The sequence below is a fragment of the Drosophila arizonae genome, chromosome 5 (genome assembly GCF_054131065.1).
Source record: "Drosophila arizonae isolate 15081-1271.41 chromosome 5, UAZ_ARI_1.0, whole genome shotgun sequence".
Taxonomy (NCBI): Eukaryota; Metazoa; Arthropoda; class Insecta; order Diptera; family Drosophilidae; genus Drosophila; species Drosophila arizonae.
Genome location: NC_142925.1, coordinates 5,623,869 through 5,644,260, shown reverse-complemented (window position 1 = coordinate 5,644,260; position 20,392 = coordinate 5,623,869). Strand labels below are relative to the sequence as shown.

Genomic DNA, 20,392 nt, shown 5'->3' with positions numbered 1-20,392 from the left:
TGTGTGTGTGCATTATTGTTGGCGATTTCAAAGTCAAACGCCAGCAACAACAACAACATAATGCGCAGCAAACAGCTGCGAAGCATTGAGCACAAAACTTCAACGGCAAATAGAACGCGAGACGAGGACAACATCGGCAGACGACAGGACAACGACAACGCCAACGACGACGACGACGACGACGACGACGATGACGAGGACGCCAACGTTATCCTTGTTGAGAGTTTTGCAATATATTTGTATTGCAGCAGTCTCAACGAAAGCGTCGAAGCAACCAACTCGCAGCCCAATCGAAAACACGCTCGAAACGTAACCGAAAAGTAAATGTGAAATGCAACCAATAAAGGAAAACTGTTTCCAAATTAATTGAATTTCATTGCAAAACGATTTCAATTGACTCTTTGCGTGCATTTGTGTGTGCTGTGTGGAAAGTTGTTGTCCGAACTGTAGTTTTGCCATTTTGTTGTTATTGTTGTTGCTAATGTTGTTGTGATTGCTGTTGTTATTGTTGTTGTTGTGTACAGCTGTTGAGAGCGAAAACTGTGCGGCACTTGAAAGTGAATCTTATAGGAAATGTGATTTATGCATTTTTATGTTTAATATTAAATACTATACAATGTATTCATACATATGTATATTTACTCATCTACAAAGGACTTGAGATAGCATTAGATAATTATTTATTTCAATATATTTTTTCTACATATACAATATTTTATTATTATTTGTGTTTTCATTTATTTAATTAATTTAATTTCTATTTATATTTATTCTATTATTTATCTAAACGTTTTATTTTAATTTAAATATAAAAATAATTAATACATTAATTAATTAAAAAAAAAAGAATATATATATGTATATTCATTTTTTTGCTATATTCATTAGAATTTTATTTTTATACAAATATTTATTTTGTTCAAATTTGTGTTTTTGTAAGTAAGTATCTTTAATTTAAATTCTTTTGCATATATATACATATGCATGAATATTTTAACTTATAAATGCTTACATGCATTTATAAAAGTTTTCATTTTTAATATATAATATTTATTGTTTATTAATGATGTTTCCCCATACACATAATATTTATTTAATGGTTATTATAGCAATATTCAAGAAATCCAAATAAAATAAAAATTGTTGAAATATTTTTAGCTTGATTTTTAGATAATCATAATATATGTAATTTGAATTTTTTTAAGCTAAAAACAAATTATTAATATATATTTTTTAGATATCATATTTAAAATATTTTTTTTGTGTACATTTTTTTTTGTTTCGTTTTATATATATTATTTATTTAATTTTATCAAAAATATTGCTAAAAATATGATTGTTTATATAGAAATAAGTGTAAATATTTGCAAAGACTACAATATTCAAAGTAATATTTCTTTATGAAGCAACAACCACAAAAATTATATTTTGAGTGCTGTCAAAAGTAACTTGTGGAAGTTATTCGTACACATATTTGGGTAGAAAGTTTTTAAATTATGAAAGTTTTTCTTTCATTTCATTTAATAGTAGTTTTTTAACATGTCCATTAACTTCTCAGGCAACTGGTGTTTTCGTTAAATGAGTTTTCCAGTAGCATTTTCATATGGTCGCTGAGTGCAGTCAAAGGCCGTGAAGCAGCTACAGCGGAAGCGAGACCAAACACCGCACACCGCCCACCACCCACCTGAATCCAAAAGCAAACTTGAGTTAACTTAACTAAACTGAACTCGGGCGCAACACTAAAATCTAAGCCCAACAACCAAGGCACTTGCTGTTCAAACTTTGGTCATAACACTCGCAGCAAGACGGCAAAATGAACGACAGTCGACGCAACACGGCAACGGAATTCAGTTACATACTGCAACGGCAGGTGAGTGCTTGCCACACGCTGTAAATAGTAGCACATATACGCCCACATACACCCACACGCACACAGCCGCACACACACACGCATACTTCTGTACATTCACTTTCACACATCCTCGCACACTCACCCTTTATTAATTGCATGCATTTTTGGCTGCCCGGAAGCCTTTTTTGGGTCCTTCATGTTGTGGGCAGTGCTTGTTGGTCTTTTGTGTGTGCTCGCAACATGTTCATTGTTGCAATTTAATTGCGAGCAATTGCGCTCATTAACTTGCCACAATGGCTGCGCCAACAGCAACTAATTGCAACCGCATCAACCAGCAACTGAGCAATTGGGCGATTGCCTAAGAGCAGCAGCAGCAGCAGCTCAGCAAGTGCGTAATTTGGTGTTTTCACAAGAAGCCAGGCACAAAGTTCTTCTCCCCTCCACCACCCCCTCCCTAATAAGACCCACTTTGAATTACGGAGAAAATCTATAGAGTGCACTCTCCACTTTGGTTCATTTGGCACGATTTAATCAAGCATTTATTGGGCTTTCCTTGTTGGTTGCACATGGCGTATGCTTAATGGGCTTTTTTTCATGAATTAATTGCTTTTCGCTCGAACAGATTATCATGCTTGATTTTCAACATGCGTTGAAATCAATTTTAATGCATGGCCAAATAAAATATACATATGTAATGCACATATACATATATGTAAATCTATTTGCATGTGTTTGTGTCTCTGTCTGCCTGCCTGTTTATGTGTGTGTGTGTGTCCGTATATATGCTAGATGTGTTTTCACAGTTTGCACATTTATTTATTTATCTTCTTATGCAGTATTTATAATTTTCACAGCATGCACATGCCAACATGTTGATAACTAAAATGCATTGCCAGGCAATCAATTTTAGGGTTTTTCCTTATTTTCATTGCATTTCATGGGCATGCGAGTTAGGTGCACGAAAAATACGAAAAATTCACGAGAATTTAGGGTGGGCAAATATTAATGGCCAGGCGATTGGATAGGACAAAGTGTATTCCAGTGGTATGAAAAGCATGTGTCAAAAATCGAGAAGGGTTTGGGGTATAATAGAAATTATAGTCGGGATTATAGGGTATGATTATGCTATATGATATGTATAAGTAATTTACGTGCAGCCTAGCATTTTGATGGGCTTCGTCGTATTCCTATAAAAGCAAATTGAATTGGTATTCATTGAAATTTAATTGTTACAGTACACTATAAAGGAATTACATTATAAAGAAATAATTATTACATTCAATAATTTAGTACAAGTCAACTTGAAGTCTGCTTTCTCTATGTCTGGAGTAAAGCATGTGGGCTGGTTTGGTCTATAATATGTTATTTCCAACCCCATCTAATGTGTGGCTTATAAAACTATCAAATCATATTGAATAAGTTAAATTAAATGTATCATAATGATTTGGAGTTGTTTTTCGCTGCTTCAATGTTTTCAAGTAACAGTTGGCTCCAAATGTATTTAACTTTATGACGATCCTTCGGCCTAGTTTTTGAAAATAACTTCCCATCTCAGTATTGTGGACGGTATAAAAAGTATCAATATGCATAGTAAGCTAATTAGAATGAATATTTGCACTTTTCATTTATCACTTCTCTATTATATAACCAGCATACATATATTACATACATATTCATAGATACGACAGATGCCTTGACTGCAAGTTGAGTACGCTCTGCTCAGCATATGCAAATATTACAGTTTTCGAATTGAATTACTGCAAATATGTTAATAGGCAGCATTTAATTTTGAATTTAATTCAATTTGCATTTTAATTAATACTTTTGCCCTGGCTGCTTTATCTTTCGTTCGCATCAGGACGATGTTCATTGTTCATTGGCAGCCAAGTCACGCGGTCAACTCCGATTTACATACATATGAATACTTTGCAAAATGAATTCCGATGAAAGCAGCAATAGGATATGTAGTAGTAAGCCAACATACACACACACACACATACTTGTATACTTATCTACATTGATATATGCATAACTGTGCGTCGATGTGTGCAGAAGCTATTGACGTGCCGATAATCCCTTAAGATTGTTAAAATACAAACTCAGGCGAATGTTTGGGACCGTTGGGGCTGGGCTGCGGTTGAGTCTGACACAAAATTCATTAGAGTTATGGTGTGACTGTGTGTGTGAGTGTGTGTGTGTGCTGTATATAAAACTGTGCAAATAAACAATCTGAGGATTATCTTGGCAATTGGCTTGCGTGTGCGCCCAATCGAGCAAACTGTTAAATCATGAATGAAATCAATTTGTTTTCGGCTGCCTTTAATGGCGATGACGGGGCAACAGCAACAGCAACAGCAACAACAACAACAACAACTGTAACACGCAAATTACACACGCCCGGGGCATTAAGACAATGACACACAGCAACAAGAGCAACTCGACAGCTAATACAGTTTTGATTGAGTGATAACTCAATATGTATCCATATTGTCTGCCAGCTCTGCTCACAGGAAAATTAATAAATCACATGCAACACACCCACACCCACACCCACACACACACGCACACACACATGCTTATGATTAATGAAGGGTGTTCGAGTCTGTGTGTGCGTGTGTGTGTGTGCGTGGGATAAACCACAAGAACTTGCAACCTTATGGAATGTACCTTATTTATCGTGGGTATTGTGACCTTTGCTGGCTGCGCACAATTTGTCAGTTCCTTTTTGGCCTGCCAAGGGAATTGGCCTAACGAAGAAAAAAAGAGTCTGAAGGAATTATGGGCATGTCCTACAGATTTAATTAGGCGTGGCAAATCTTGGGACACGGCTGTGTGTGCAGCCGTTTTTATCATAAGATCGATAAATCGCGCGCGCGTCTTGAGCTTTAATTACACACACACACACACACACACACACACACACACTGAGGGAGACTCGTATCTAGATGCTGCGGCATTTGCGACGCCTGCTGCACATACTGATGAGTTTGTGCAGCATTGTTATGATGGCCATGCAACAGCATGTGGCATGCGGCATGCGGCATGTGGCATAGCCAGAAGCTTCTGCTTAATCGTCGCTTAATATGCATGGCATGCGGCTCGGAGTGCGACCTTAAGGCAGGCCTTGCCAGGCCACGACTAGCAGCGCATAGTGTCTTGGCTGCGCCAGGAAGCTAGGCGACAGCGACGGCAACGGCAATGGCAACGGCGGCGGCGGCGGCGGCGGCGGCATTCGCATTGTTTAAATATCAAATAAAAACGTCAACGCCACTCGCTGCACTCGCATTGTCGACCTCAAATCCCCAACCACAGCCCCACAACAAGTTGCGATAAGAGAAATCAATGTCGTCTGCATCAGCCGTTGCATACAAATGCGAGTGCAGCGCTTGTGGCAACACGTGCACAAGGTGCAAATATTGATACACCTGTTCCAGGCACAAAGCCCGCAATTCACAGCACTTGATGTCTGTGTAAGCCAATCAGCTGACAGACCAGCTAAAGCTACAGTTATCCCAAGATGAAATGCTGCTCAAATATGATTCTGCTAGAGGACTTTAAATAGAAGCTACAGCTAGAGCTGCTTAAGAGGATTTTTAAGAGGCTTATATAAGCATGACTTTAGAGTTAAATAAATTAAAAGTGAGACATGAAATATGAATAAAATATTCTAGTATTTGTGAGTAGTAAAACTGTTTATTATCTAAATTTATTTATATTTCTGTCATTATATAAAAATATGAAAATATTTGCAAATAATTTATAATTTAACGACAGTAGCATGTATTAAATTGTTTTATATATTATGCAATATCCGTCTTGCTGTCCGTCCGTCTGTTTCTATAAAACATAATAAAATAGAGAATGGTGTTACTTCCCTCATCTTATAAGGACTTAAGGAAAAGGTCCATGTTAATAAAGGAAAATAATTCATCTTCAATATAAATGTAACAATTTACGTTTTATTATTGTCTATTTCTTTTATTCTATTGATTCTATTAATTCCAAGCAAAAATCTGTAGAATCGAAGAGAATTTTAAAAAGTTGTAAATGTGAAAATTAAACAGCTTTCGATCAATGCAATCTAAATATAAGCCAAGCCAAGCCTTTTATTACTTTTGATCAATTTTAATTGAAATAAAGAGAATACGCTATAAATGCTGATTAGTCAGGTCACATCCTCGCCGTAATCACATATTTACAAATAATTTATAGCAGAATAATTGTTTTCCTTAACAACAACTTAATTGAAGGGAAATGCGATTGCACTATTCGCTGGCATATAAATAAAATATGCGCCAGAAAGCTGTTTATTAATTCAATTATGGGTCTATGCAAGTTGCTTTTCAATAGATTGCAAAGGATTTCCGTCCATGCGCATGCCAGTAAAAATAGCAATTGCCTTGGGGCGTAAATATGTGGAGCAAAACAATATTAAGTATACGCCATGCTTGGCAGCATTTGCTGAATGCTTTTGACATTTTCATGTGTCTAACGTGTCGTATGCGCAATGTGACACGAGCCCAGGGACCGGCTAGGCGCATGCATTAATTTTAAGTAAAATCGACCTAATTGAATGGCCACATCCCTGGCCATTGACCATGGCCCATTGACAAATCAAGAAATCGTCGAAGAAATCTATTTAAAAACAATTCGAAGGCCAATGCGGCGCCAGAGACGGCAGCGGCAGCGACGTCATCGTCTTTTCCATTTTCCATTTTACTTTTCAGTTTTTCTCTGACACCGACAGTGACTAAGTGCATGCCAGTGGGCGCTGTGTGCGTGGGCGTGGCATACAAATCAAATCGAAGTGCAAACACAGCGCTGAGTCCGAGTGCATGTTATGCAATGCATCAAGTGCATAACGTGTTGCACATGTCACGACTGTCGAAGAAAAGAGCTGAACGATGTCAGAGACTTTGATGTGCTATATATATATATATATATATAATCTATAAAATGGCACATTGCGTGCATTCAACAGCTGCTGCTGGAGACTTTTGTTTTTCTTTCCTGATTTTTTTTTTTTTTTTTTTTAGCCCATTATCTGAGTAGACGAGCAATAAAAATCTCAAGCCGCACATAAAAAATGGCCAAGTGCGAGCCAGGCCAGTGAAAGCGTTCCTTAGGTGCGGCCAGGCATCGGCTAAAAGCCATTGCCTTGCCCCCCCCTCCCTCCGTTCACGCCCACGCCACCTAGCGCCCTCTCTGGGGATGGCTTTGCTGCTTTAAATGGTTTCGATTTCACGTTCACGCCGATTTTATGCCTCAGTGATGGATTCAGCGAGTGTGTATGTGTGAGTGTATCTCTGTTGTGTCTGTGTCTGTGTGTGTGTGTGCGTGTGTCTGGTGGCAAAACAATAAAAACAAATGCGCTCTGGGCCAACTGTATATCTGAGGCTCTGGCTGTAGCTCTTTCCGCAGCCCACTGTCTGCTCGCTGCTCTGTGGCCTCTGTATTTGTGTATATCTTGGTAACTGACGGCGACGCGAAACAATAATATCGGCAAAAAAATAAAGAAAAGGAAAGAGAAAGAGGAGAAAGTCCCATTCAAAGTGTGAGTGGGGGCGGGAGCAAGCGTAAATGGCAACAGCAAGTCCATTGGGCTGAGCCGCATTGCTACATAAAACAAGTGCAAATGTTGTAAGCCCAAGTGTATAAGCCGTCGCTGATACCCTGTGCTCGTAGCTCTTAAATCAGAGCTTAGTTAGTGCGGCGGCAAACGTATTCAATTTACTAACGAAAATATAAAACAAATTTAGGTCTGACAGTGATATTGAGAGAGGGATGATAATATTGATAGATAATGCTAATATTGATGGATATTATTTTTAGGCTGGAATGAAACTATTTTATTTAATTGTCGTGTGGCATCCAATAATAAAAAATATAAAAAATAAGAATTATAATGTATATATAGTAAAAAATTAATACTTTTTTTCTCATAAACATATCAATCAAATAGCGGAAAAATGTTTATAAATATTTTTATTGTCGATTAAAAAAAAAAATATTTTTTTTTATATATTTATCATATTTTCTTTGCCATTAATTTCCACAAGATTGTCAATATCTAACCAATGCTTGTGTTTTAATTATTTAAATTTTTATTTTTGAATTATTTACATTTTTTGTCCATTAATTAGATTTACTGTACATTAAAATTGTACTCAGATTTAAAGAACTTTATTTTATATTTTTAATCTTTTGGGTTGATACCTATGCTTGTTTCCTTACTTTATTTTTCTAAAAAAAATATCCAAATCAATTCAACTTTTCCTTCTGATAACCAAATCAAGGCAGCCTACCTCAACATTTGACCTACACATGCACAAAATCAATATACCCCACATGCATTTCTCGCTGAGTAAATAAAAACACGTGTTCAATCTACGTATATATTTGGCATGCGAAATATATTGTTATTTGCTCTCTCTCTCTCTCACTCTCTCTTTTACTGCTTCTTGTTGCTATTGTATCTGTTTCTTTTTTTTTCGCCTTTGGTTTGCAATGCATATTTTGATAGCGCATGATTTTTTATGGCCCACTCGCACAAATCGCACACTTTGCACAGCCGAATGGCATTTACCGTGGCTAAGGGACGGCACTGCATTTGACCCCCCACCCCCGCCCCCCATTGAGCCGAACTTGATTAAATGACTAACAATTTGATTTGCAAAATCGATGCTGCGTTGTTTTTTGTAGGGCAGCGATGTGTCCGCTGCTGAGGCATATGCATTCGACGACTTCAACAATTTAATGAAGGTAATAAATGACCCAGATTCTTCTCCTCACCCACGCCCTCACCCTCACCCTACCCCTGGCCATTCCCCTGCCCATCCAGCAACATGCAAATCAACATGTCTTTGCATACATATTCACATTCACATTCAACGAATTCCAAATGCATAAAAAACTCACACACATAGAGAGCGAGCGAGAGAGAGAGAGGGAGGGAGAGCGAAAGGGAGAGCGAGCTTTGGGTGCTTAAAATTTCTGGCATTGGCCGCAACCTTCTCGAGAGTTGGCGGAAATTTCACTTGGTCTGCGGCATCAAAGAATTTTCTTCTACTATTCTAAATATTTTCCGCCTGACGCGCCGCCTCCGCCGTCTGCTGCCCCTCCACCTCCTGTTCTTGCTCTGTTTATTAAATTTCATTTCAATTTGAGTTTATTAAAAATCCAGTTGAGCTGATGATGAAAAATGAAGTGCAATTTACTTTCCTCTGCTCGCCTGCTCTTCTGCTCTTTCCCTTTGCTTTTTTGACATTAACTGAATTCTGTTTCTCCTTTGCTATTCAGAAATATATGTATAGATATATAGTAGGAAGTAAATATGTCTGCGGAGGTGCAAATATTTAACTTTTCCTTCGGCTTTATGCTGCTTTGAATGCGCCATCTTTTATTTCGTGCTGCTTTAATGGCTTAACTTGTCCGAGCATCTGAAAGGGCGAATTCTGTTTAATTTTGCATGAAATTTGCATTTCTGAGATTTGACCTTAAAGCGCATAAGCAATGTCTAGATAAACGCGGCTATCTCTGAGCAGATCAAAGCGGCTTTGCTCAATAATAAGATAAAATGTTTTGTTCTCAATCACATAATTAAATTTGATTATAACTAGAAGCTGAATCGAAATTTTCATGCTGCTTTGCTTGCAATAATTCTCATCTGTTATATAGAAATATTCTCGTTTACACATTTTTAAAGGCGCCAGCTTTAAGACCTCTTGTTAAGCTCTTAAATGCTAAGAGCGAATTTTTAATGTCTCAAAGGATATTCAGAGGCATTTAAAGGCTGTGAGGAATAATAGAAGGAATGCGTGCCAAAAACTTTGCAGCAAATTTCATTTCTGCTTGAGGACAATGCCAGCAAAAAAAAAAAAAAAAGTTGTGTAATTTGATATGTTTTTGCACGACCATGCATAGCAAATGTGTGTGTGTGTATGTGTGTGTGGGTGGGTGGTTGTGGGCGTGTGTGACTGTGCGTGTGCAGGCATTGTTTTCGTAGGCTCACACTGAAAGTGTTGGCATTGCCATTAAGCCTAACAAGGCTGCCCAAAAAGCAAAGCGAGGCTCAACATTAAGAGCAAGGCAGAAAAAAAGGCAGAAGAAGATGAGGAAGTGGAAAAGCAAAGCAGGCAAAGACAGAGGAAAACTAAAATCCATGGCCAGGATGAAAGTGAAAGCAAAAACGAATTCTCCCGGACACAAAGTAGCTGATTGTTTGCCCAACTAATGGCTAGCCAGGCGCAAGGGGCAAGTCGCAAGACGCAAGACGCAAGGCACAAGACGCAAGGCCAGTTAGAGCCAGAACGCAAATGGGCAGCGGGGGCGAGCGGCGCTTGCAGCAAATTGACAAAAACGAAAGCTTGTATACGTAATTTATGTGCAAGTTTTGCTAAAAAGCATTCAAATAACTTATTAATTGGCAAGTGGCTTGGCCGAAAATCTAATTAAATTCGTGAAGCAGTCGCAATGGCCAAGCCAGCGTCAGCAGATCGAAATGGCAAACAGTTAAGAGCAAGACGAAAGCCGAAAACACAACGGCAAATGGCCATGGCAGAAGGTCGCAAAGAACAAAAAAAAAATCTTTTTTCTTGCGGCTGTTGTTGTTGTTGTTGCTGTTGTACGTGTGTTGGACAGGTGGCTGCTGTTTCCTCTACGGCAAGGGCGAGGAACAGGGGTCTAGATGGCTTGTTGTGTGGCTGGCTGGCTGGCGGGCTTGTTTGTTTATCTGCATGTGCAGGAACAACAACATGGCCACAACAACAAGCAACAACACCAACAAGTCAACAAGCCACACACACATACACACACGTACACAAAAAAAAAGCGCAGCTCGACATTTGCCATGCGCATAATTGCGGTTGAACATTTTGGTTAGCGCATGTTAATTGCAGCAGCTTATGGCACCTAGCCACACCACCCCTGCCGCACCTGCCGCACCTGCTCGCACCTGGTATTGACATTTGTGCCTAAACGCTTTTGCCACAACAAATTCAAATCAAGCAAGCGACACGTTTTCCTCTTCTTTTCACTTGTCCACTCTGTTTTTTCTTACGCTTACACATTTTTTGTTTGCTTCCATTTGAGTTTCAGCTTTTTGACCTGCTCGCGCCTAATTTCATTAGCCAAACAAATTTCTGCAGTTTACTTTTTTACGTGCTTGAGGTGTATTGGTGTGTGTGTGTGTGTGTGTGTGTGTGTGCCCCACTGAGCAGCTGGCAATTTTGCTGTGTGTGTTGCCCCATCAGCTACATGAATATTATTAATTAAAATCGTGCAGTGCATGAAAAGGTTTGTTTGCTTCCTAGCTGAGGCATTGGATTGGCCCGGTTAGTCATTGGCTAGCTTTAAGTCTGTGTCTGTGTGAGTGTCAGTGTGAGTGTGGGTGTCTGTATTTGTATTTGTGTTTGTGTTTGCTTTAGACAATGTTTGCCTTTTATTAGAAACGTGTACCTGGCCTCAGTTTGCTCTACGTGTGTGAGTGTGTGTGTGTGTGTGTGTGTGTGAAAATGTCAGGCAATGCCTAAACTCTTTTCCTAGCTTTAATTTAGTATATATGTATGTGTGTGTAGTTATGTAAGTGTATGTGTATATTGGTTAAAGAATAGCGAAAGTAGAGGCATATGGGTTTTTGATATCTGGATATAATTTCATTTTATTTAAATGGAATTCGGAGATTAAAGATATAGAAATACTTTGATTATGCCTATGCTTAAATATTCATAAAAATATAAAAAAAGGGGGTCAGAATATTTTTCCGAAAAATAAATTCTTTTTAACTATTACTTTCTCTGTCTCGCTCTCTATTTTGTCTCTCTCTCTCTCTCTTCCTCTGTATCTAACTCTCTCTCTCTCTCCCTTCCTCTGCATCCAACGGTCTGTCTGTCTCTCACTCGTTTTCTGTCTTTTCTGCTTCCATCCCTCTCTCTCCCTATCTACTTTTCTCTCCCTTTCCCTGTCTCTCTTCCCTTTTCTAGAGAAAGGGTATAGTTCCTTCCTTATTTCATTCTCTATTGCTGTGTCTCACTCTTCTGATCTCTAACTCCTTCTCAATCCCTCTATCTCTTTCTCGCTCTCTCCATATCATCCAACCAATTCACATACCAGAATATTCTTTTATTCACTTAGAGGGATCTTTTCTTAAATTCAAATGGAATACAAATGCGAGAGTAAATTTGATAAAAAGAGAGCTGCCTAAATATTTGTACCTTTCCACGTAGTCGAGTTCAATCGAATTCCATTTCCATACAAACTATGAAATCTCTGCTTGGCAGTGCATTTCCTAGTCGCGCATGCCGCCTCCTGCCTACAGCAGTTTTATTTGAAATTTCTGTTATTTTCTCTCTTTCTCTCTTTCTTTTTTTCATGTTGCCTTTTGCGCTTCACACGCTTTGGCTCAATTGAGTTTCGACCTGAGCAGTTTTTTCTGCTCTCTTTTTTTATTTTTTTTATTTTTCTGTGTCTGCTTTATTTTTGCATTATTTTTTGTTTTGCGCTGCTCTTTGGGAAATTAATTGGATTGCGAGCTTTAATTGCTTGGCAGGGAGTTTGGGCAAAGGCTGACAAATTATTTATGGGATTGTGTGCATGGCAAATATATGTACAGAAGAACTCTGTATGTGTGTGTGTGTTTGCTTTAAGTTTCTGGTTAACAGCAAAACTGAATAAAATTGAGTGCTCTGTGCGCCAACATGTGTCAACAAATAAATGCCTTGAGTAGAGCCTCTGGAGAGTAAATATGAAGTATGCACAGGGCACGCATAATAATTATGTGGCATTCACGTCGTCGTCTTATCAGGACGTCCCTTTTTTACATATTTCATATTTTATGCTTTACTCTTTATAATATTCTCCCTTTTATGGCTGACAGCACTTTTCGGGCCCTTGCACAGAGTGCGGGCAGCAATTTTTATTTATTCCTATAATGCTTTTCCGCTCCTCCTTCTCCTTCTCTCTCCATTTTGTATCAACATTATGCGAGTGTAGGCACCTGTCAGAGACTTTACATATTTAATGCCCTCAGTTTGGCCCATTCCCATTCGTGCGGCGATGCCAATTCGAATTCAAATGATAAGCGAAACGCTTTAAAAAACATGTTGTATTATGCGAGTGTTGAGCAGCTGTGGCATTTACAGGACTTGTCGGCTAATTGCCACTCGTAAAGGCGAACAATAACAATGCGTGTTATAAATTAGGCATTTAAATGCGACCATTCGGCGCTCACGTGTGGCAGACGGACGGACAGACAGAGTGAGGAAGGCCAGGCTTGCTTCGACTTGTTCGCTCTGCTGTCAGATTAACGAGCAGTCAGAACTTTGGCTGTTTCTGGCTTTTGTTGTGCCCGCAATTTGTTTTGGCGGAAGGACACTTTGTAATTTCATTTTTGGCTGTCCTTGCCTGGCCCGTTTGAGTTGAGAGTTAAATTACACGACTCTGTCTCGCTCCGCTTATCGCTTTCTCTTTTCTGTCTCTGCCTATGGTTGCTTTGTTTTCGTGTGTGTGTGTGTGTGTGTGTAGAGCAAACATTTTTAATAGTTGGCCAACGCCTATAATTAGCCACTTGCTTTGATACTAAATGGCATTCTTAATGGCACTCCAGCCACGTGCCGTTCGTTGTGCGCCTCCTGCCGCTTGCCGCCTATCGCTTAACTACCTGCTCGCTGCTCTATAAAGTATGCAATGAACTCTGCCACCTGTCGCCACTTAATTGAATTGAGAAACTCAACTCGCACGTAATTTGCTTTTGGAAATTCTCAGTACGCAGCGCCATGCCCCAACGCCTACGCCCAGCTGCATGGCATGCTGCAGAAGGCCTTTAAAGTAGCTACGACCAAATATTTGCTTTACGGTCTTAACTCGCAACTTTACCAGACAGAGCGACACAGCTACAGAGTGCGAGTGAGATGGAGAGAGTGACAAAGAGAATTAGAGCGAGAGGGCGCATCAACTGTACCCAGAACTTTGTTAGCTTGTTTGCTTTCAGCTGTTTTGGCGTTTCGCACTGTTTGTCCGGGCACAACTTAGTTGCCACAGCCAGCAAAAAATATATGAAAAATGGAGTGCAAAAATAAAAAATACAAGAAAAGCAAGTGAAAACTTGTTTAATTGCAAACAGCTGGTAAAAGTTTTTGCTCGCAATGCAGTAAACGCTTCAGCTGCCACTAACTTGGCTAACTGCACGCACACACACACACAGACATACATAGATATAGTCTTTCTGGTAGTCTGTTTCTGCTGTCACAACATTGGCCTTGCGCCGTGATGTGGCATTTTATTCGGGTTTATGTTTAAGCCCTTCATATAAACTTGTCTTTTATGGCTACATTTCGAGCGCGCTACCGGGATGACTGACAAAAGCAAAAATGAAGAGTGGAAGAGCGTGCAAGCGGGCCACACAAGCATTTTACTACATGGCAGAATCTAACTGGCGCTGGCAGCAACAATTTACGATAAGGTTGCGTATACGTAACCTACCTGCACATTGCGTATACGACGCAGCGTTCTCTGTGTGTGACGAGGGGAGTGGCTGGGGTTGATTGTGTGTCAGAAGGGGACAGTTTGCTTTTGATGTAAAGAGGCACTCGAGGCAATTTTGCGCTCTTATCCCAATCAACGTACAATAATAAAGCGAGCCAAAACCGAATCGCAACGGACACACACACACATACCCACACACACACAGATACAACCACAGTCACTCAAGCTGCCATTCCCACTATTACGCTACAACTTTTGTTTTTGCTTAACGTTGTCTCTAGAACGACCATCAGACACATCAGCAACAGGGCCAACCACAGCAGCAACAGCATCAGCATCAGCAGCAGCAGCAGCAGTCCTCGCAACAACAACAGCAACAACAACGAGGGGATGGGCTATCAGGCGACACGTTGTCCTCATTACCACAAGCATCGTTCAACTATATCAACTCCATCGTTGGCAGCGGCGTCATTGGCATACCCTACGCCCTGCACCGGGCCGGCTTTGGCCTGGGCCTTGCACTGCTCATCCTGGTGGCCTACATAACCGACTATTCGCTCATACTGATGGTGAGTTAATGGCGTTGGCCAGCAGGCCAGGCGCCACAAATTGCAAATCATTTGCCCGAAACGGAAACACAGCCGGAAACGGAAATTGAACGCGTGTCTCGCTAAACGTCGCGCGGCAAATTAAATGCATATCCGTTACGAAAAATCATCACAATTTGCATAATTAATGAATGGACGGACAGAGCAACAGAGACAGAGAGAGAGAGGGAAGGAAGATCTAGCTGCTAAGCTCGATTTATCATTGCAGGTGAGATGCGGTCACATCTGCGGTCGATTCAGCTACCCGGGCATCATGGAGGCTGCCTACGGCAAGTACGGCTACTATCTGCTATCGCTGCTGCAGTTCATGTATCCTTTTCTGGGTAAGTGGCGCTAATCACTAAATTAAATTCGTGTATGCCAACAGCCAAACACACACACTCACACACACACACAGCCAGGTAACTAACAAAGTTTTGTTATTTTACAGCCATGATATCGTACAATGTTGTCGTGGGCGATACCTTATCAAAAGTTTTGGTACGTTTCTTTCCATCCTGGGGCGATTCGATGGGCGCGGTGCGTTTGGGCGTCGTCTTTTTTGTCACCGTCGGCGTTGTGGTGCCACTGTGCCTCTATAAGAACGTCTCCCGTTTGGCGCGCGCCAGTTTTATTAGCCTGGCGTGTGTCGTCTTCATATTGTTTGCCGTCATCATAAAACTTATGTCGGGCGATTATAAAGTGTGAGTATATGTTTGAGAATAAGTTATTTATGCGTTGGCAAGTTTTATTACAAGCGCGGCTATAGGATTTACCGTTGGCTTGCCAAATATTTAATTCGAATGTCTGACAGTTGGGGCTAAGGGAAATTAAATTTCTGACAGTAAATGGCTATAAATCGAATTTGTTGTGGGGTGTCAAATGAAAGTAAAAGTTCATTTTGAAGGGCTACACGCCTGTGAGCTGTGGCATTTAAAGCTCATTTTCAAATATCATCAGTACGTGTGGGAATCGGCAAGGTTTTTGCACAGTTAACCGATATCTACAAAATATATTCGCGTAACTAATAAATTACCCTGCCGAAAAGTATGCAATAAATTAAATTGCACAGCGCAAGAGTTAGGAATGGTTCGTGTACGTGATAACTTTTGCGGCTTTAATGGGCCAGCCTGAAAGTATGCACTTAAATTTGCTGCAGATTGAGCTCATATAACATTTATTAAAATCAATAATAAATGCATTTAATTGGCTGAACTCAAATTGAGCAATATAAATATTAGATTTTATCTGTTTCCTAAATTTATTTATTGCCCAAAACAAAACTCATAAATATCAAATTTGATAGTTTATGGGTTATTTATGTATGCTAAATAAAAGTGTGGCAAATTTAATATGCCTGCATGCATGCATATCATCTGGCTTTAATAAACGAAACAAGTCATGTTGAGTTCGTAATTAGTTTTTTTATGAAGGTCAAAATAATATGCACAAATAGAGAAGCTTTTTAATGCATCGCTTTATTTTCAATTATGTTCTCATGTTATTTCTATTACTTTGGCTTTTATAACTGAATTTAGTTGATTTTAATTGAATTTATTTATGCATTTAATAACGTTAAACATCCACTTTTTCAGTTGAATGCTTACGGCAATACTAATTAGGCAATATTACAATAGAACAAAGCTGTCGAATGGATTCAATAATTTTTTTAATTCTTGGATTTAGATAAAATGTTAATTGCTTAAGAAGAATCGTTGCTCTTGGCATTTTCATTTAAATTTTCCCGTTAGCGTATGCAGTAAAATGTTAAATTACAAGATTTTTGTCTACCCTATGCGCCAGGCATTTTAGTCGAATTTTCATTTAAAATTCCGTCCAGTTGGAAGTAAAAAAAGAGGATTTTGAATATTTTTTTGATTTTATGAATATATTTTTTCTAATTTATTTCTTAACAATAATTAAAATTTTGGTTGAATAAAAGTTTTGTTTTTTTTTTTGTTTTTTTAAATAGACTAAATTTTCCATAACTTAAAGAGCTTACAAGAACTGATACGATAGAGGCAACTAACAAGAATTTTGGGATAATATATTAATTTACAGGCCCTATGAGTAGAGATTTTATGTATATAAAATGGGTATTAAGATATCCCTCAAGATATTGAGATGCAAAAACATGACTAGAATCCAAGGACAAAACAATGAAATGCGCGCCGTGCCCTTTTTACCCCGAGTTGTATATTTTTTGTTGTATAAATTGTGTTTTGTGTTTATTTTTTGTGTTTCCCTTTTGTTTTCATTATTTCACGCAATTTACACAAATTATCAAAAATATGAGTGCCGACGCTGTCTAATAACGCGCACAGATTTATTTGCATTTTAATTACAATTTGTTGCTGCGCGACTGCCGCAACGAATTTATGGGCAAAGCTCTTGGCTAAAAACAACGGTACAGTGGTTGGCGCTTGTGTTTTTTTTTTTATTTTTCCATTTTTTTGTTTTTTTTTTTTTTTCTATTTGTTATTGGTTGAGGTTGAGTCCCGGTCGCTTTAGTACTAAGTGGCGCTTTAGTGCCTGCAAATCTGTGGTGGCTTAGTCGAGCTCGGCTTGGCTGGGTCCGGGCCGGCGGCATTGAACGGCGCCCAGTGCCATAAAATGTAGTGAGCCACTTGTTTGGCTTTTATAGCTTTTCATTAGTTTGTCGAATGGCTGTTGCATGCCACAGCAGCAGCAGCAGCAGCAGCAGTAGGACTGTCTGTCTCCGTCTGTGGCAGCAGCATTTCGAGTGTGTGCAACGCAGTGGCGATGGCGAGTCGTTAGCAGTTGCCACACTGTTGCTAACGGCGACTCGAGCTGCCAGCCAAACACTCGCCAGTTGCTTCAGCTGCCACTCTACCACACCCCCTCCTCATCCTCCTCCTCCACCCACTGCTGCGTATTTCATGGTCAACGGGTGCTCGAGCTTTGAGCGCTTGTAGCTGGGCATAAAATTTAAATAAATTTCCAATTTGTGTACATTTGTGCCACGTCTGCTGCTGCAGCCATTGTGTGCTGTTCGCGCTCTGCTTTTATCTTCTGTACGTTGGCTCGGTGGCGCATAAGCCGCACCTTCGTCCCTTTTCCAGTGTGAATCTTACATCTCTCGGCGAATCTAAAAGAAAAGGGAAAAATGTTAATTTGGTGTTAAGTTTGCGTAATTTCTCAGCTAGCCACGCTAAAAGGTATCCCTTTTTTATATTTATGCATATATATTTCATTTCTTGCCTTCGCCTGTTGCTGCGTTTAGCACGGATACGGCCGAGTCGTGGCGCTTCGCTAACACGGATCTAATACCCGCCACGGGCATAATGGTGTTTGGTGAGTAGCTACGCATTAAAATGCTGCGCATTATGCAGCAGCGGGGATAAACCGCGACTTGATTGCGGCTAAGCCAGGCTAAGGAGTCAAGACTGAAGAAAGAAGAAGAAACAATTAAATTGCATTTGTCACGCTCAATGTCAGCTCTAACATACCTCTCTCTCTCTCTCTCTCTGTCTCTCTCTCTTTCGCTCTCCCTCTCTGTTTAGCTTTCATGTGTCATCACAACACATTTCTCGTTTATCAATCGATGCGAGAGGCGACCATGGAACGCTGGGAGAAGGTCACCCACATCTCGATTGGATTTGCCTGGACTGTGGCAGCGCTCTTCGGCATCGCGGGCTACTCAACATTCCGCGCCCTCTCCCAGGGTAAACTAATTGACAATTACGCTCGCATTTAATGGCATTTTCTGGTCTCTTATTTTGCCTCCTCCATCGTCCTCTTTTTAGAGCGCTGTTAAAGCGCCATTTTAATCTGTTGCCCTGGTCATATTGCTGGTCATATAATCTATGCTCTGCTTCGTTTCTCTATTGCAGGCGATTTACTCGAGAACTATTGCTGGGATGATGACTTAATGAATTTCTCGCGTGTGCTCTTCTCCATATCCATACTGCTGACGTTTCCCATCGAGTGTTTCGTTTCACGAGAGGTAGGTGGGCTATTCGTTGTCTTTGGCAAGTTAGCAGTGATAGAAGCGACTGAGGAAATAGTTGGATAGTTTTTAAGGAGTGCTATAACTCGAACATTGTTTAATGGTGTTAGAAGAAGAAGAAGTTATATATTAATTAAGAAACCTTGCCAACTTGACATTTACAGAGTATCCGTTAGTTATGCATTCCCACATGTTTCATACCCTTGAGATAGTTTCTGTAATGCTTAGCACTTTATTTGGACCATCTGCTGCTGGGTGGGTCATTCTGGCCAAGTTGTTTTGCCACATAGATTACATTTTGGATTTCGTGCCACACAGTTGCTGCTGCTGTTGTTGTTGTGGTTGTTGTTGTTGTTGTTGTTGCACATCTTTGATATACTGCATAGATTCACACAGATTGTTGTTGCAACATTGCAGATTGTGCGCGCTCTGGTGCATCGGTTCGTGCTGAAGGAGCCCATCAGTGAGTTCACCCAGGACAAGGATCCCAGCTTGGAGAAGGGCGCCGAAATTGATGAGTATTCGAAAGCGATTACCTTGGCCATTGTGTTCAGCGCATTCATAATATCGCCCATGACCGACTGCCTGGGCTCCGTTTTGGAATTGAATGTGAGTTTGATTCACACACACACAAACACACTGTACGCTAAATATCAACTGAGTTTTCAAGAACTTTTTTTTTCTCTTTTTCTATATACTTATATATATTCACTTATGCCACTTAGGGTCTTCTGGCAGCTATACCCCTGGCCTACATATTGCCCGGTCTGGCCTACATTCAAATGGAGCCGCATGCCCTCTTCAGTCGCGAGAAGCTGCCAGCCCTGGGCCTGGTCGTGTTTGGCGCCTTGGTCACCATACTGGGCGCTGCGGTGCTGCTGCCCGGCCTAATGGGCGGCGATTGTCGTTCAGATATCGTGATGGGCTACTGCCGGCAGGAGTACCAAAATACCACCTCCCAGGTGGCACCAAATTGAACAAGCCGACAGCAGCAGCAGCAGCAGCAGGTGGAGCAGCGGTCGCAGTCAAGCCAAAAAGTCATTAGTTAAGTCATAAGCATTGGCAATACATTTGCATTGATGTGGGCTATTTCCGGTTTTGTGGATTGCAGATTTCCTTTGAAGTTCAAGTTCATTTTCTTCCGTTTTGCCTTTGGCTATGTTAGTTATTAAATATTTTTTTCTTTTTAGCTTAACCTTATATGAGTCTTGCAGAGCTGAGTGTATAAATGGGATGGACAGTTGCTTGATGAGGATTTATTTATATATTTCAGAAGAATGTCTGTAAAGTCTGCTTTGCTATATGTCTGCTGAGTTTTTTTTTTATGAAAAGTCTGGAGTAAAGTTCTAAAGATATTGAAAGAATATATTTAGGTATGAGCCAGATTTAATATTATTTTGCTTTGAGATTTACTCTTTGAATTCTCCATTAATTTTCATTAATTTTGTCTAGATCTAATTTGATATACATATAGATAGATAGATAGATTAAATAGATTTTTTG

At 39.9% G+C, this 20,392-nt stretch overlaps 1 protein-coding gene and 1 long non-coding RNA gene across 3 annotated transcripts; one reads left to right on the top strand and one right to left on the bottom strand.

Moving 5' to 3' along the window:
• Positions 1–105: 105 nt before the first annotated feature.
• On the top strand, positions 106–19,866 carry LOC108616777 (putative sodium-coupled neutral amino acid transporter 11). 2 transcript variants are annotated; one of them, XM_018012201.2, is made up of 11 exons: positions 106–320; positions 1,559–1,870; positions 8,555–8,614; positions 14,614–14,901; positions 15,149–15,263; positions 15,371–15,623; positions 18,164–18,234; positions 18,444–18,605; positions 18,774–18,886; positions 19,307–19,498; positions 19,615–19,866. In XM_018012201.2, exons 2-11 carry the CDS (start codon positions 1,814–1,816, stop codon positions 19,864–19,866), a joined length of 1,563 nt encoding a protein of 520 aa, XP_017867690.1. In that variant the 5' UTR covers positions 106–320; positions 1,559–1,813. The 2 variants fall into 2 exon arrangements, with proteins under 2 accessions (XP_017867690.1, XP_017867693.1); XM_018012204.2 differs by lacking the exon at positions 8,555–8,614.
• On the bottom strand, positions 16,824–18,526 carry LOC149268403 (uncharacterized). Its single transcript, XR_016270178.1, has 3 exons — positions 18,390–18,526; positions 18,142–18,326; positions 16,824–18,028 (listed from the first exon to the last, which is right to left on the bottom strand). It is a non-coding gene; the product is annotated as an uncharacterized LOC149268403 (long non-coding RNA).
• Positions 19,867–20,392: the final 526 nt, after the last annotated feature.